General features: G+C 51.8%; 1 protein-coding gene across 1 annotated transcript in view; it reads right to left on the bottom strand.

Moving 5' to 3' along the window:
• LOC144273253 (Fc receptor-like protein 5) overlaps positions 1-17,108 on the bottom strand; it is a 209,907-nt gene that overhangs the window by 113,001 nt on the left and 79,798 nt on the right. Inside the window, 1 exon segment of the mRNA XM_077831757.1 lies at positions 15,473-15,802. Within this exon segment, the coding sequence (XP_077687883.1) occupies positions 15,473-15,802 (330 nt within the window).

Genomic DNA, 17,108 nt, shown 5'->3' with positions numbered 1-17,108 from the left:
AGTCTATCTATGAGACGCTGGGCTGCCCCTGGGGTCACAAAGCTGTAGGATCCAATTCAACATTGTGGGAGGGTGGAGCATCTCAGCTGGGGGCTGATCTGGGAACAGCTTCATTATACACTGAATGCTACAGGGCTGGGAGTTTCTGGGTTAAACACTGGTTTGTTCCGGGTACTCCCATCCAGCCAGGCTATCCCATCTGGGAACAGCCAGCCTGTCTCTAAGAGCCTGGGAGAGGCTACACTGAGCAGGAAGATTGGGGTGGTTTTGTATGTGTGGGTCACGGTGCTCATCTATCTGCTTTTATTCCAGACCCTCCATTGCCCCCCACATTGTCTCTCCACCCCCTGCACCCCATCTATATCCCAGGGGAGTCGGTAAAGCTGAGGTGCTCAGCTCCCTTTGGAGAGGAAGTGAAGAGATACAGGTTCTTCATTCAAAGACAGGAGCGGATTTCCAAATAGACTGCAGCCAGGGCACCTGGCTGATAACCATGACTTATGCAACAGACATGCCTGTCTGTACTGGAGAATGGCTCTTGGGTGACAGATCCCGTCCAAAATGAGCCCTCCTGTCCCAGTGCCTGTGATGGGTAAGACCCTATTTCCACCTGTGGTGTGTGTGAGACATGACGGTCTTCAATGGGGAGGACTCTTCTCCATCCCTTCCCAGCTACACCTGGGAACTGCACTGGTGCAGCCGCAGGCCATGATCCCAGGGCTCCCAATGCCCCCTGCCTCTCCCCAGCAGTGCCCCCAACCTGGATGCCCAGAGACCCATTAGCAGAACTTGGGACTTTCTCCTTTCCCCCTCTGCACTGACCCCTCTGCCCCAGATGCTCCTCTCCACAGAACAATTGTCTTCCCCTCCCGCTGCTCTCCAGACCAGCTCCCAGCCTCTCTGCTTTTCCCTTTCCACAACTCATTACTCTTAGGCACAGACCCCGCAGCCAAGGAAGGGAGCAGGTCTCTGACATGGTCCACATCTCAACCAGGAGGGGCCAGCTGGGGTAACAGCTGAAGCAAAGAAACCAGAGCCCCAGGCCTGGATAATGCAGGCTGATCAATGGGTCATAGAGCATACTTCATAGGTTGCCAAGCCAGAAAGGACCACTGTGCCCATCTATTCTGGCCTCCCACATTACACAGGCCAGAGAACTAGACCAGAACCAGTGCTAACGTCCCTCTGGCCCCCACTCCTGCCTCTTCTCATTCCACTTTGCTTATTATCCTCTTTCCCTCATTGTATGCTGGATGCTAGACTCTGCATATGCATCTGCTCCTTTTATTCCCCTCCTCTTCTGCCCTCTCTTTGCTCTTTCATGTTCCTGATGAGTCTCACGACACAACATTCAGGCCCAACAGTGCTTTGCAGCTGAGAAAATGGCTCTTCACTCTCCTAAATGCCCACACAACTGACAACACGTCTGTTATACCAACATCAGCACAGCCACATAACATGGCTCAGCACAGCCAAGGACATGTCTACCCAGTATGTCCCCCTGATTTCCAAATAGAGCCACCCTTCAGAGAGCAGCACAACATATGGCTGCTCAACATGGCCGAGAACATGGCTGCCCAATGGACACAGACGTGGACATTCAACATGGCTGCCTTGCACCTCTACCCTCTGGGATGGTAGAATCCCAGCAAGGCGGTCCAAGTCTCAGAAAGTCTGGCCAGAGAGGGTGGGATGGCCAGACAACCTGGGCCCTCCCTATCTACAGAGGGCTCCATAAATACTGGGGGCTAGGGCATTAGTAATGGAAGAGTGACAGAAAATGAATCATCTCCTGGTGACCCTGGCACCTTATGACTCCCACATCCCAGCCCCACATTGTATCTGAAGGAATCCATCCCCATCCCCTAGCCTGGCTCTCACTCATTTCTGCAGGGAGCCCCTCCGGATCCTGAGGTGAAGGAAGAGGCTCTGGAGAGAGAGCACAGGTCAGCTCTGAGTAAATTAAACTCTGGGCATCATCTCCATTTCCCCCACTGCCCTGTCCTTCCTGAATCATTCCCTTTGCTCCTCCCCTCAGACATCCTTCCACAGCCGGTGCTGAGCATGTAACCTCTGTCTGGAGCAGTGAGTGAAGGGCTCCCCCTGTTCATCACCTGCATGGCCCCCAGGGATGCTGGCAAGCGGACGTTTCATTTCTACAGTGACAGAGCCAAGATCTTTCCCGGGGACGTTGGATCTGCGGTGAACACCACAGAGTCCAGGACGTGCTCTATGAACATCTCTGTGCTCAGCATCCTGTGGTCTGGTCCCGACAACACTGGAGAATTCACCTGCGAGTATGAGGAGAATGTGAGCGGGAGGTGGATCCTGTCCCCAAGGAGCTGGGCCGTGAACGTCACAGTATCAGGTGAGGCGGGCTATGGCTTTTAATAATTTCCCACATAAATTCACCCTCGAACCCCAGACACAGTTCTCAAGCGAGCAACCAGCACCCAGTGCCCCTGATGGCCAAGCGAGGTCAGGGCAGGTTATTGCATTGGAGGACAGGAAGAGAGAAATAGAACAGACACACAGATGGGAAGAATCAGGGGTCGGTATCCACCTATCTAAGAGACAAGGGCTGGAGTGGGTCTCACATCTCACCTTGATGGCTCTTGAGATCCAGGGGAGTTTGACATGAGTCCTAGAAGTGTGGACACACGGACATCATATGCATCACGCTCAGCATTGATGTTCACCTGCCGGTTCCGTTCTTGATTCTCCTCTCTCTGCAGCTCGCAGCTTCCTCTGGGTCCAGAAGCTTGTGGTGGGTGGCTCCTTCTTCCTCATCAACAGCTTAATCTTCCTCATCTCCCGCTGCTGCTTCTAGATCCAGGTAACTGGCTTGTTCTGGGAAGGGGGCCCTTCATTCTCTGCCTTGCATTATCTCCACAAGGTGACCCATTTGTGCTGCAATTGCTCCCCTTGAATTTCAGCCTGGGGGGAAGGGAGGTTCTAGTGGAAAGTCCAAGAGTGAGATCTGAGAAACCTCCACAGAATCTGAAAGGGCTTTAGGCACCATGCAGGCTCTAGCAACCAACCAAAATGCAGCCATATCTGGGGCGGGAACAGGGCATGGCTACTATTTCATAGCTCCACATCTCTCATGCACAGAGTTTGATTGCTCTGTGTGAACCCAGGAAGCCCTGCATTCACACCCTACACATGGCTGCAACGATGTGTGTACCAACCCTGCCTTGCAAGGTATCATTTGAAACTCCCATCACATTGATCAATAATATAATGGTGGTACATATGTGAGAGTGCCATAGGTGGAGATATGGCCATCCTCTGCTAGTCTCTTTTAAAGTCTGTATTGGAACAAAGGGGAACAGCTCTGCCCAGGGCTTGAATATAAATGAAGCATGGTGACCAGTGACAAGAGAATTACGATGTACATGTGCGGTGAACATAAGACCAGCCATACTGGGTCAGACCAATGGTCTATCTATCCCAGTATGCTGTCATCTGACAGTGGCCAATGCCAGGTGCTTCAGAGGGAACGAACAGAACAGATAATCATCAAGTGACCTATTCTCTGTCGTCCATTTCCTGCTTCTGGCAAAGCATGGTTTTGCAGCCCTGCCCATCCTGGCTAATAGCCATTGATAGATCTATCATTCATGAACTTATCTAGCTCTTTTTTGAATCCTGTTATAGCTTGACCTTCACAGCTGACTGCCCACCCCACAGTTTACCCCTATTACCTGACCCCAACTCCTGTTTCCCTCCCCTGTGAAGAGAAGCGGGAGGAGCTCTGGGCCCTCGAGGACCATCGGGCCCGAGGTGCCTTTGTTCGATCCCACATCTGCCTCCTTCGGGAGATGGATCGCGGCTCCCATTTCTTCTACACCCTGGAGAAAACGAGGGGGACCAAGAAACACGTCACCTACCTTCTAGCAGAAGATGGCACCCACCTCACGGATCCGGTGGAGATGTGTGGGAGGGCCCGTGACTTCTACACAAGCCTTTTCTCCCCGGATCCAACCGATCTTGGCGCTTGCAGGGTGCTCTGGGAGGAACTCCCCATGGTCAGCGTGGGCGACCGAGACCGACTAGAGCTGCCTCTCACCCTGGCTGAGTTCTCGGAAGCCCTCCGTTGCATGTCCACCAATAAATCTCCGGGCATGGACGGGCTGACCGTGGAGTTCTACCGCGCGTTCTGGGACATCCTTGGCCCAGACATAGCCACTGTCTGGGCCGAATCTTTGCAGGGCGGGGGTCCTCCCTCTTTCGTGCAGGCGAGCAGTGCTTGCCTTGTTGCCGAAGAAGGGGGACCTCAGCGATTTACGAAACTGATGTCCCGTCTCGCTCCTTAGCACAGACTACAAAATAGTAGCGAAAGCAATCTCGCTGTGGCTAGGGTCCGTGATGGCGGACGTGATCCACCCAGACCAGACCTATACTGTCCCGGGTCGCAGCATTTTTGACAACCTATTTCTAGTCCAAGACCTTTTGGAACTCGGGCGTAGAGACGGTCTGTCGTTTGCCCTCCTGTCTTTCGATCAGGAGAAGGCGTTCGATAGAGTAGACCATGGGTACCTCCTGAGCACTCTGCAGGCATTTGGATTCGGACCTCAGTTTGTGAGTTTTCTCGGGGTGCTGTATGCCTCCACAGAGTGTCTGGTTAGGCTCAACTGGACCCTGACCGAACCGGTCATCTTTGGGCGAGGAGTGCGGCAGGGGTGCCCCCTCTCGGGCCAGCTGTACGCTCTGGCGATCGAGCCTTTCCTCTGTCTCCTCCACAGGAGGCTGACAGGGTTGATGCTGTGGGAGCCGGAGCTGCGGCTGGTCCTGTCGGCGTACGCCAATGACGTGCTCCTCATGGTCCAGGACCCGGGCGACTTGGCGCGGGTGGAGGCTTGCCAGGCCATCTATTTGGCAGCCTCCTCTGCCCGAGTCAACTGGGTCAAGAGCTCTGGCTTGGCGGTGGGGGACTGGCGGCAGGTGAGCTCCCTCCCACCCGCGCTTCAGACCATCCGGTGGAGTGCGGGTCCACTGCTCTACCTAGGTGTTTACCTTTCTGCCACGCACCCTTCCCCGCCGGAGAACTGGCAAAATTTAGAGGGCGGGGTGATAGAGCGGCTCCGGAAATGGACGAGGCTACTCCGATGTCTCTCCCTCCGAGGGAGAGCACTGGTGCTTAACCAACTAGTCCTGTCCACGCTCTGGTACCGGCTCAACACCCTGGTCCCGGCCCTGGGTTTCCTGAGCAACCTCCAGACATCGATTCTAGAGTTTTTTTGGTCAGGAATGCACTGGGCCCCTGTTGGGGTTCTTCATCTACCCCTGAAGGAGGGAGGGCAGGGCCTGAAGTGTCTGCACATTCAGGACCATGTCTTCCGCCTCCAGGCCCTGCAGAGGCTCCTTTATAGTGCAGGTAGTTCGACGTGGAGCATACTGGTGCATGCATTCCTGCGCCGCTTCCAAGGGCTTCGATACGACCGGCAGCTCTTTTATCTCTGTCCGAGAGGTTTTCCGCGAGACCTCTCCGGGCTGCTGGTCTTCTACCAGGACCTCCTCCAGACCTGGAAACTGTTATCAATGACCAGGTCCGTGACGGCCACCGTGGGAGCAGATCTCCTCACGGAGCCCCTGCTACACAACCCCCAGCTTCGTCTGAAGGCGGCGGAGTCCCGCTCGGTGCGCCAGAGGTTGGTCCTGGTGGAAGTCACGAGAGTCGGAGACCTCCTGGACTATGACCGGGGAGACTGGCTGGATCCCCTGATGCTCTCTCGGCGCATGGGGCTCTCCAGACCTCGTACCCCCCGGCGCGTACTTCAGGAGGTGAAGGCCGCCTTGACGCCCACTGCTCGGGCTTATCTCAACTGAGCCCTGCGCGAGGGCGCGCCTCACCCACCCTCTACCCCAGGCCCGCCGGACCTTTCAATTGGGCCCCTACCCCGTAGATCCCAACAAACCCCTCACCCTTTCACTGCAAGCTGGCTGCATGAACTGCAGCTGGTCAGCTTCCAAATCGTGCCATGGAAATATTTATACACACTCACGCTTCACACCCTTCACACCCACACCCTGGTGTCCCGCCCCGATACAAAGTGGCGGGACCTCCTGCCACCTTTGGAGGGTGAGCAACCTCGGTGGACCAGCCTGTATTCCACCTTGGTCCCGAGGCCCGTCGTGGACATTAGTTGGCTGCTCCTTCATGGAGCTGTGAGCACGGGCGTGTTTTTGACACAGTTTACCCCCATCCCGGATACTTGCCCTTTTTGCAACGTGAGGGAAACCCTAGCGCACGTATAGTTAGAGTGTGCCAGATTGCAGCCCCTTTTCCGGCTCCTCACGAATATTTTATTACGCTTTTGGCTCCACTTTTCCCCTCACCTTTTTATCTACACACTCCCCATCCGTGGCCCCACAAAATTGCGAGATCTCCTGGTTAACCTCCTCCTAGCCCTAGCTAAAACAGCCATTTATAAAACCAGAGAGGGGAGGTTGGCTAATGAAGCGTCCTGCAATTGTAGGGCTGTTTTCCGATCCTCAGTACATTCACGTATCTGGGCGGAGTTCCTCTGGGCGGCATCCACCGATTCCCTTGACGCCTTCGAGGAGCGGTGGGTGCTGTCCGAGGTTCTCTGCTCGGTGACCCCGTCCAGTTCCCTCCGTCTGACCCTTTGATTGAGGGGAAGAGCGAGAGACCCCAGCCCCAGCCGTTGCCACTGTGGATACCATCATCACTGTCACCTAGGAGGGGTCCTATAACATGTGGGTGTAATCCCCCCCACCCTCAAACCGCCCACCCCGCAGCCGTGCCCATCTTGTCGGGCACTCTCAGGAGAGGAATAATCGGTGACACTGGGTGTGGCACTAGGTAACTCGAGGGGGTGGAAGACCATGAGTGTCGAGGAAGCCCCCCCGCTCTAGGCCACCAGGTAACTCAGGAGGGTGGAAGACCACGAGTGTCGAGGAAGCCCCCCCGCTCTGGTCCCAGGCTAGCCTGAACACTTCTCCCTCCTGAAGGCTGCTGTGTTATACCTTGTGTTTGCTTTTGTTTTGTTGCATAGTTTTGCTTTATCTTTTCTGGTGATTCCTTGTAAGTGTTACACAAATAAAATTCTTTTCTGCTTCAAAAAAGTAAAAAAAAAAAAACTCTCCTACTGCCCTCTGGCCATGCTGAGACAAAAACCCTTAAGAAAATGCAGAAAGTCATTTACAAGAGAGTCCTAGCCTTTTGAAAATGGATACATGGTGGTATATTATATCCAGTGGGGTGAGAAAAACTGCGTAGTCTAGTTGTTGCCCAGTCTAATAGGGTTGAGCATTTAGACTGCATGCTTATATGTTATTTCTGTTGGTAACTAACTCAGACTTTTTGCCTATCACTTAAAATCTGTCTTTTGTAGTCAATAAATTTGTTTAACTGTTTATCTTTACCAGTGAGTTTGCTTGAAGTGTGGGGCAAATCTGCTCAGGTTTGCAAAGGCTGGTGTATGTCCTCTTTCCATTGATGAAGTGGTGAACCAGTGAATAAGTTTTCACAGCTCATCTTGAGCAGAGCAAGAGGGTATATTCCTGAGGCGCAGTGCTGGGAGCTGGGGGGATCTGGCTGATGCTTTTCTCTGTGTGATTCATGAGTGGCTCTGGGAGCGCTCATGCCGTTTAGCTGGGGGTGGGGCTCCTCATGCGGTTGTGCTGAGTGATCACAGCGCCTGGAGGGATTTGCTGCTAGTCACTAGCAAAGCATTGTGAGAGACAGCCCAGGCTGCAGAGAGTTCAGGGGGTACAGGGGTCCAATGGTCCCAGCCTGCATCCTGGGGATCCCGTCACAATGGTCACTTACACCAAAAATCACGTCTCTCTTAGGTTGCTTCCAGGCCCAAGAGACCAGTCACTTACCCCAAATCAACTTGTACCCTAGATCCTACACCAAAAACAATGCCTGTAGCCAATCCTATTATAAAGGTTTATTAACTAGGAAAAAGGAATACGAGAGTTATCTGCAGGTAAAAGCAATCAATTAGAGACACGCCAATGAGCTACCACGTAAATCTGAAAAGTGACAGATTTGTAGTGATCTGTCAATTCAAAGGGTCTTTCAGGGTAGATGTAGGAGGCAGCCCCTGGGGATCTCTGGCTTCAGTTCAGAGTCTCTGGCCTTTCTGAGTTCAGACAGCCAAAAAAATGCAATTTCTTCTTGTCAGGGATTTTTATTTCCTTCCCCCAGAGTTCAAGAGCAGGGGAGAAGTTCCGATCCACGTCTCCTCTATATGGGTTGGGGGATGCAATCAACAAAGTGTTTTGTCCTCTGATGTTCCACAATGGCTTGTCTGGTGTCTATGGGCTTTCTTTTGCTGGGCAGGAAATAACACCTCTTGTGGAAAACTTGTATTTCACACTTGGTCATGTTTCTCTTCAGACTGTGGGCGTTTACAGTTTCAGAGTAAACACTTAACTATCACCTTACACCATGGGATATGGACTCTATCCGTGAGATTAATGCAGGCAGCAACATACAAGCATTTCATAGAGTCTAAACACTAAAGACATTCTCAGAAGACTAATACCTATTTAGAGCAAATCTAACACACAGGTGACCTGGTCTGGTCTCCAGTTATGAGGTTGTAAGTTCTCAGCTAATACCTGCAGCCTGGGCAAGATTGGGCATCAGACCTGCCAGCAGCACACAAGCCAGGCTGTTTTTCTTATCTGCCAGTTAGCCTGATTCACGCAGATGCATGAATCCACGTTCCTTTGTCTAGGGCCGGCTTCTTTATCAACTACCTCCATAACGTATTTCCAGCATACATACGTAACACTTTCTACACAACCCGTGCATACATCACGCAGTGGTGTTCATGACCAATGGGATACTAGTTTTTATATGATACCTGACAAGATGCCGGTTGGCTAAATATTCTGTCTGCGGTGCTTTGGGTGTGCCCATTGCCAAGTGGCATAAAAGGGCTCTTGGGGTATAAAGGGTTAAGGATATGGACGCCTGGAGGAGGGGGGTACATGCAGAGAGACGTATAGAGAGTTTCCCCTCCTTATTTAGTTGCCTTCCAGGTGTGTGTTGTCACTACCTCACTGTACAGCACATGCTCATCTTCAGCAGGTTTTAGATTTTTTGTCGTCTGGGTTGCGTGGGCCTGTGAGGCCGGGAATACTATGAGTGCGTAGATGACTTCTGAGCCCTGGTGAGGGAGGAAAGAGAAATGGTGAGGGGGAGGGGTGCACGGACACTAAGTACTTGGACGCTGGAGTGGAGAGGACGCCTATAAAATAGGTAGTTGCAAAGACATTGGAGGAGAAGATCAAAGTGATCTCAAAAAAATGGAGAATTCCCCTGAAATCAGTAAAATGGAATTCAGGGAAGTGCAAAGTGCTCCCTTTAGGAAGGAAAAATTAAAGGCAGCAGGACAAAAGGGGTTTAACTTGTACGGCAGCAGTCCTGCAGAAAAGGAGTTCTAGTGGAGCCCAAGTTGCGTATGAGTCGATAGCCTTCGTCTCAGCAGCACCGTGCTAATATCATTCTGGGGTGTATTTACAGGACTGTCGTGTGTAAGACACAGGAGGTAACAGTTGTCCCACTTGGCACTGGTGAGGACTCAGCTGGAGTATTGTGTCGAGTTTTGTGCCTCTCACTTTAAGAAAGATGTAGACAAACTGGAAAAGATCCAGGGAAGAGCAACAAAAATGATCAGATGTTTAGAAAATATGTCCTATGCGGAAAGGGCGAAAGAACTGGGCATGCTTAGTCTGGAGATGTGAAAGCTGGAGGGGACCTTAGAACCATCTTCTAACATGACATTAGAAAGAGGACAGTGCTCGACAGTGCCCACGGAAGGTAGGACAAAATGTAATGGGCTTAATATGCAGCAAGTGAGATTTCGGTTAGATATTAAGAGACTCTTTCAATCTCGAAGGGTAGTTAATCTCTGGAACAGGTGACTAGGGAGGTTGTGGAATCTCCATCACTGGAGGTTTTGAAGAACCATTGGACACCCCGTTGGGATGGTCTAGGTTTGAGTAATCCTTCCTTGGCACAGGGGCTGGACTAGATGGCTTCTTGAGGTCCCTTCCAGCCCTACATTTCTGTGATTCAATGGAGTTTGGGGTGATGGGGAAAGGGATGATGAATTCCCAGCCCTGCCTCCTGTGTGAGCAAACCCTGTGCAGCATCTCTTTGTGGCTGTTACCTGTTACCAGAGAGGCAGCTGCATCTGGGCAAAAGACTGGGCAAAAGATTCAGGCCGTGCAGTTTCCAGGTGGTTGGACTGTGCTGGGGTTTGAAGCTTAGCCTATAAATCCATTGACGTTACCTGTTCCATCTGCTCTGCTCCGGTACACGTGGCTTTTGATCCCTCATTATCACAACCAGGATCCAGGTTCCTGGTGTGTTCTCCAGGCTCAGATCCCTTGGTGCTTTTCAGAGGCTTTGGAACTAAAAAAGAACCAGATGAGATCAGAGCTGAGGTGGGGAGAGATTGTGAGGCAATGCCTAGCTACAATGTGCAACCTTGAGAAAGAAGAAGGTAAACTCAGCTTTGTAACTATTGATTTCAGTGCGTGTGTGATTCTGGGGCTTCTGCCAGGGCACAGGGGGAAAACGGTCCAACAATTTATCTGTACAGTAACTCCTCACCTAAAGTCGTCCCAGTTAACGTTGTTGCGTTGTTAAATTGCTGATCTAGTAGAGAACGTGCTCATTTAAAGTTGCGCAATGCTCCCTTATAACCAGGGGCGGCGAGTTACATGGGCCTGTAGTGCCCAGGCTCCAGGAATATTCAGGGCCTGTGGGCCCGGCTCCACCAATGTTCAGAGCCGGGTTTCTTCCCCGGCCCTGTCTGCCACCGCCGCGTGCCTGCCCCAGAGTGTCTCCTGGTCTTGTCTGCCACCTCCCCACAAACCGGGTAGAATTAGTGGGGGAAGCAAAAGTGGATGGGAATCTGGGAGGCAGTGACCATGAGTTGGCTGAGTTCAGGATCCTGACGCAGGGAAGAAAGGTAAGCAGCAGGATACGGACCCTGGACTTCAGGAAAGCAGACTTCGACTCCCTCAGGGAACAGATGGCCAGGATCCCCTGGGGGACTAACTTGAAGGGGAAAGGAGTCCAGGAGAGCTGGCTGTATTTCAAGGAATCCCTGTTGAGGTTACAGGGACAAACCATCCCAATGAGTCGAAAGAATAGTAAATATGGCAGGCGACCAGCTTGGCTTAACGGTGAAATCCTAGCGGATCTTAAACATAAAAAAGAAGCTTACAAGAAGTGGAAGCTTGGACATATGACCAGGGAAGAGTATAAAAATATTGCTCGGGCATGTAGGAATGAAATCAGGAGGGCCAAATCGCACCTGGAGCTGCAGCTAGCGAGAGATGTCAAGAGTAACAAGAAGGGTTTCTTCAGGTATGTTGGCAACAAGAAGAAAGCCAAGGAAAGTGTGGGCCCCTTACTGAATGAGGGAGGCAAGCTAGTGACAGAGGATGTGGAAAAAGCTAATGTACTCAATGCTTTTTTTGCCTCTGTTTTCACTAACAAGGTCAGCTCCCAGACTGCTACGCTGGGCATCACAAAATGGGGAAGAGATGGCCAGCCCTCTGTGGAGATAGAGGTGGTTAGGGACTATTTAGAAAAGCTGGACGTGCACAAGTCCATGGGGCCGGACGAGTTGCATCCGAGAGTGCTAAAGGAACTGGCAGCTGTGATTGCAGAGCCATTGGCCATTATCTTTGAAAACTCGTGGCGAACCGGGGAAGTCCCGGATGACTGGAAAAAGGCTAATGTAGTGCCAATCTTTAAAAAAGGGAAGAAGGAGGATCCTGGGAACTACAGGCCAGTCAGCCTCACCTCAGTCCCTGGAAAAATCATGGAGCAGGTCCTCAAGGAATCAATCTTGAAGTACTTGCATGAGAGGAAAGTGATCAGGAACAGCCAGCATGGATTCACCAAGGGAAGGTCATGCCTAACTAATCTAATCGCCTTTTATCATGAGATTACTGGTTCTGTGGATGAAGGGAAAGCAGTGGATGTATTGTTTCTTGACTTTAGCAAAGCTTTTGACACGGTCTCCCACAGTATTCTTGTCAGCAAGTTAAGGAAGTATGGGCTGGATGAATGCACTATAGGGTGGGTAGAAAGCTGGCTAGATTGTCGGGCTCAACGGGTAGTGATCAATGGCTCCATGTCTAGTTGGCAGCCGGTGTTAAGTGGAGTGCCCCAGGGGTCGGTCCTGGGGCCGGTTTTGTTCAATATCTTCATAAATGATCTGGAGGATGGTGTGGATTGCACTCTCAGCAAATTTGCGGACGATACTAAACTGGGAGGAGTGGTAGATACGCTGGAGGGGAGGGATAGGATACAGAAGGACCTAGACAAATTGGAGGATTGGGCCAAAAGAAATCTGATGAGGTTCAATAAGGATAAGTGCAGGGTCCTGCACTTAGGACGGAAGAATCCAATGCACCGCTACAGACTAGGGACCGAATGGCTAGGCAGCAGTTCTGCGGAAAAGGACCTAGGGGTGACAGTGGACGAGAAGCTGGATATGAGTCAGCAGTGTGCCCTTGTTGCCAAGAAGGCCAATGGCATTTTGGGATGTATAAGTAGGGGCATAGCGAGCAGATCGAGGGACGTGATCGTCCCCCTCTATTCGACATTGGTGAGGCCTCATCTGGAGTACTGTGTCCAGTTTTGGGCCCCACACTACAAGAAGGATGTGGATAAATTGGAGAGAGTCCAGCGAAGGGCAACAAAAATGATTAGGGGTCTAGAACACATGACTTATGAGGAGAGGCTGAGGGAGCTGGGATTGTTTAGCCTGCAGAAGAGAAGAATGAGGGGGGATTTGATAGCTGCTTTCAACTACCTGAAAGGGGGTTCCAAAGAGGATGGCTCTAGACTGTTCTCAATGGTAGCAGATGACAGAACGAGGAGTAATGGTCTCAAGTTGCAGTGGGGGAGGTTTAGATCGGATATTAGGAAAAACTTTTTCACTAAGAGGGTGGTGAAACACTGGAATGCGTTGCCTAGGGAGGTGGTGGAATCTCCTTCCTTGGAAGTTTTTAAGGTCAGGCTTGACAAAGCCCTGACTGGGATGATTTAACTGGGAATTGGTCCTGCTTCGAGCAGGGGGTTGGACTAGATGACCTTCAGGGGTCCCTTCCAACCCTGATATTCTATGATTCTATGATTCTATGATTCTATGATTCCCCGTGCCTCCCCCGGGCCCCGCAGTGTCCCTGCCTCAAGCGGGCGGCTGCCCTGCAGCTCTGCTCTGTGCTCCCTTGCCGGTGGTGGCGGTGGCCACTGCTGCCTACAGGACAAGAGCGGTGCCAGTGGCAGGCTGAGGCGGCTGCTGCACCTGCGGAGGGAGGAGGTGCTCACACGATTGGCAGCCCGGTCGCACCCACCAGGAGGTGACGCTGAGGGGACTTCCAGGGGATGGAGTCTGAACCTCACCTGAGCAGCTACTGGGGCTTGGATGAATGTCTGACCTTGTGATCCGTGTCTTCCCCCTTCTTCCCCGCAGCCACCACTCCTGCCCCATGCTGGGCAAGGGGCAGCCCCATCCCCTGTGAGGCTATGGTGAGGGGCAGCAGGCTGTAGCAGGGGAGGGGGCCACATGTGATGGCAGCCTCCCCCCCGGCACCCACTACAGGGGAGGCAAGGGGGCTTCTGGGACCCGAGAGGGACCCGGCCCCAGGAGCACATGCAGTGATGGTGCTGGATGAGTGTGCTGCCAGGGGGAGAGAGGGCCGGGGGACTGTGGAGTCCTCTTCTCTGGCCCCAGCCCTGTGGCAGCCTGCCTGCACCCCAAACTCCTCAGCCCCAGCCCCGGCCCCGCCCCATCCCAGAGCCCGCACCTCCAGCCAGAGCCCTCACCTTGCTGTCTCAACTTGCTGACCTACTTAAAAAGGCAATGTACTTAGAGTGAGATAAGCATACTTAAAGGGGCAATGCACATCTCTCTCTCTCTCACACACAGGGTGTGTGTCTCTTTCTCTCTCTGCCATGCTGTCCCCTCTCCCTCCATTTGTGCTGCCTTGTGGAGTGTTAACTTTTGAGGGCTCAGCCGAGTGCTAGTTCATCATTTAGCAGTAAGGCATCTCCTGGGAAACATCCCACCCTCTTCCACCCTCTAACTTCACCACCTCAACCAAGCTTCACAATCATCATTGCTGTGTACAGTATTCAATTGTTTGTTTAAAACTTATACTGTGTGTGTGTGTGTGTATATATATATATATAATATAGTCTTTTGTCTGGTGAAAAAAATGTCCCTGGAACCTAACCCCCACTATTTACATTAATTCTTATGGGGAAATTGGATTCGCTTAACATCGTTTGCTTAAAGTCGCATTTTTCAGGAACATAACTACAATGTTAAGCGAGGAGTTACTGCATTTGTTTATACATATATTTTCCCAGCACAGAGACATAAAGATGTCTGCAAATTTTAAATTATTTTACCCCTCACTTCACCCTAACCACAAGCAAAGGTCTTAGTGCTCACATCAAATGAAATGATTTGTCTTAACCAACTCAGTTGAAGTTTGATTTATTTGACATATGTGTTAATAAATTGGACATGTAGCAATACACATTGGAAAGCCCATAAATATTTTTTAGAACTCTATCTTCTTATTGTACTTTGTCTTCTCGTTCAAAGGTAAATACCTCGTTTACCATGCATATTTTAGAATTTGGTTTCCATACCCACATGGTGGTAGGATTCTTTGTGGTTGTTAATGGTTTAAAACTATTTACACTGATCAGTACAGAATAGTTTTTGATGAGACCATATCACAAAAGCAGGTGGGAGACCACAGCCCCTTGCCCCCTTTCACCCACCTCTTTTCTTCCTATGGCAATACCAGAGCAGAGCAGCCAGGGCTCCAGTCAGAAGTAAGACACCACCAGTTCTCAGCAGAATGTCACGGGTATAGTGTGAGGCTGTTCATGCCGCAGACAAAGAAAAGGGAGGGAAGGGGACATGAGAACAGCTAGGCAGCCCTGTCAAAAGGTCTGGTACCCACAGAGGAATCCGCCCTTGAAACAAATTTGCTGTGATGACAGCCCCTCACTATATTGTCTATTGCACATTCTGTCTGGAACAGCCTGCTCCCCTTTCCAAAGGGGAGAAGGATGATCCAGTGGCTATGGGGCTGGCCTTCAACACTGGCTATGGGGGTTCAATTCCCTGCTATACCGCAGATGCCCTGTGGGACTCTTCTCTTTGCCTCTATTCCCCATCTCTAAAATGGGCACTGCAGGGCTAAATCCATTAACAACATTGTGAAGAGCTCAGATAATAGGTCACGTGGGTCATGGAAGTATCATAGATAGAAAGGGCATGGGGAAAGAGGGGGGTTTTCATCTCCACTTTGGTTTCGATCTCCATGTGACATCTGTCACCTCATCCGACCTCCCTTTCCCACGAGAGCTCCTGGGGATGGTTCTCCTCCAATGGGAGCAAATCAGGGAGCTGGATTAAAAAAATTAGGGAAGTCTCACCTGTCACAGTGACATTCAGAGCGTGGCTCCTGGGGGATGGGATCCACCTCCCACTCATGTTCTCCTCATATCCACAGGTGAATTCCCCAGTGTTGCTGGGACCGGCCTGCAGGATGCTGAGCACAGAGATGTTCATAGAGCTGGTGCTGGGCTCTGTGGTGCTGATCTCAGACCCTGCATCCCCAGGAATGAGCTTGACACTGTCCTTGTAGAAGTGAAACCTCCGCTGATCAGCATCCCTGGGGGCCATGCAGATGATGAGCAGGGGGAACCCTTCGCTCACCACTCCGGAAGGGGGATCCATGCTCAGCGAAGGCTGGGGAGGGCGATCTGTGGGGATTAAAAAAGGAGAGGGGTCAGCAGAGGCATGGCGGTGGAGAAAGTGGAGATGGTGCCCAGAATTCAGTTTATTTACAGCTGAACTTTATTCTTGCTCCAGAGTCTTGTGCTTCTCTTCAGCATCCTGAGGGGCTCCCCACGGAAATGAGCGAGAGCCAGGCTAGGGGGTCGGGATGGCTTCCTTCAGATACAAGGTGGGGCTGGGATGTGGGGGTCAGAAGGTGGCCAGGGGCACCAGGCCATGACTCATTTTCTGTCACCCCTCCATTACTAATGCTCCAGCCCCTGATATTTATGGAGACCTTGGTAGTTAGGGAGGGCCCAGTTCTCTCTGTAGATCCCGCCCACTCTGGCCAGACTGGCTGACAGCTGGGTGGCCCTTTTGGGATTCTACCTCCCCAGAGGGGAGAGGCACAAGGTGGCCTGTTGGATGCCCAGATCTGTGTCTGTTGGGCAGCCATGTTCTTGGCTATGTTGAGTAGCCATATGTTGTGCTGCTCTCTGAAGGGCAGCCACACATTGGAAATCAGGCAGCCATATTGGATAGACATGTCCTTGGCTGTGTTGAGCAGCCTTGTTTTGTGGCTGTGATGACATCAGAATAGAAGCCATGTTGCCAGTTAGCTGGGCATGTAAGGCAGTGAGGAGGCCATTTTCCCAGTTGGGCGGCCATGTTAGACCTGAATGTTGTAGCATGAGGCTCATCAGGAGCATGAAAGAGCAAAGAGGGGGCAGAAGAGGAGGGGAATAAAAGGAGCAGATGTTAATTCAAAGGCTAGAGTCCAGCATGGAAGGAGGGAAAGAGGATAATAAGCAGAACTGGAATCAGAAGAGGCAGAAGCAAGGGTCAGAGGGGCTCTGGTCCTGCTCTAGTTCTCTGGCCTATGCAATGCTGGAGGTCAGATTAGTTGGACAAAGTAGTCATTTCTGGGTTGGGAACCTATGAAGTATGATCTATGATCCATTGACTGGCCTGGATTATCCAGGCCTGGGGCTCTGGTTTCTTCGCCTCAGCTGTGAGCCCCAGCTGGCCCCTCCTGGTTGAGATGGGGACCACGTCAGAGATCAGCTCTCCTCCTTGGCTGTGGGGTCTGTGCCTAAGAGGAATGAGTTGGGGAAAGGGCGAAGCAGAGAGGCTGGGGCTGGTCTGGAGAGCAGAGGGAGGGGAAGATGATTGTTCTGTGGAGAGGAGCGTCTGGGGCAGATGGGGCAGTGCAGAGGGGCGTTTGCCCCAGGGTCTGCTACCGGGTCTCTGGGCAGTCAGGCTGGGGGGACTGCTGAGGAGAGGCAGGGCATG

This window comes from Eretmochelys imbricata, chromosome 13, assembly GCF_965152235.1.
Source record: "Eretmochelys imbricata isolate rEreImb1 chromosome 13, rEreImb1.hap1, whole genome shotgun sequence".
NCBI lineage: Eukaryota > Metazoa > Chordata > Testudines > Cheloniidae > Eretmochelys > Eretmochelys imbricata.
This window is presented reverse-complemented; position numbering and strand designations above follow the sequence as displayed.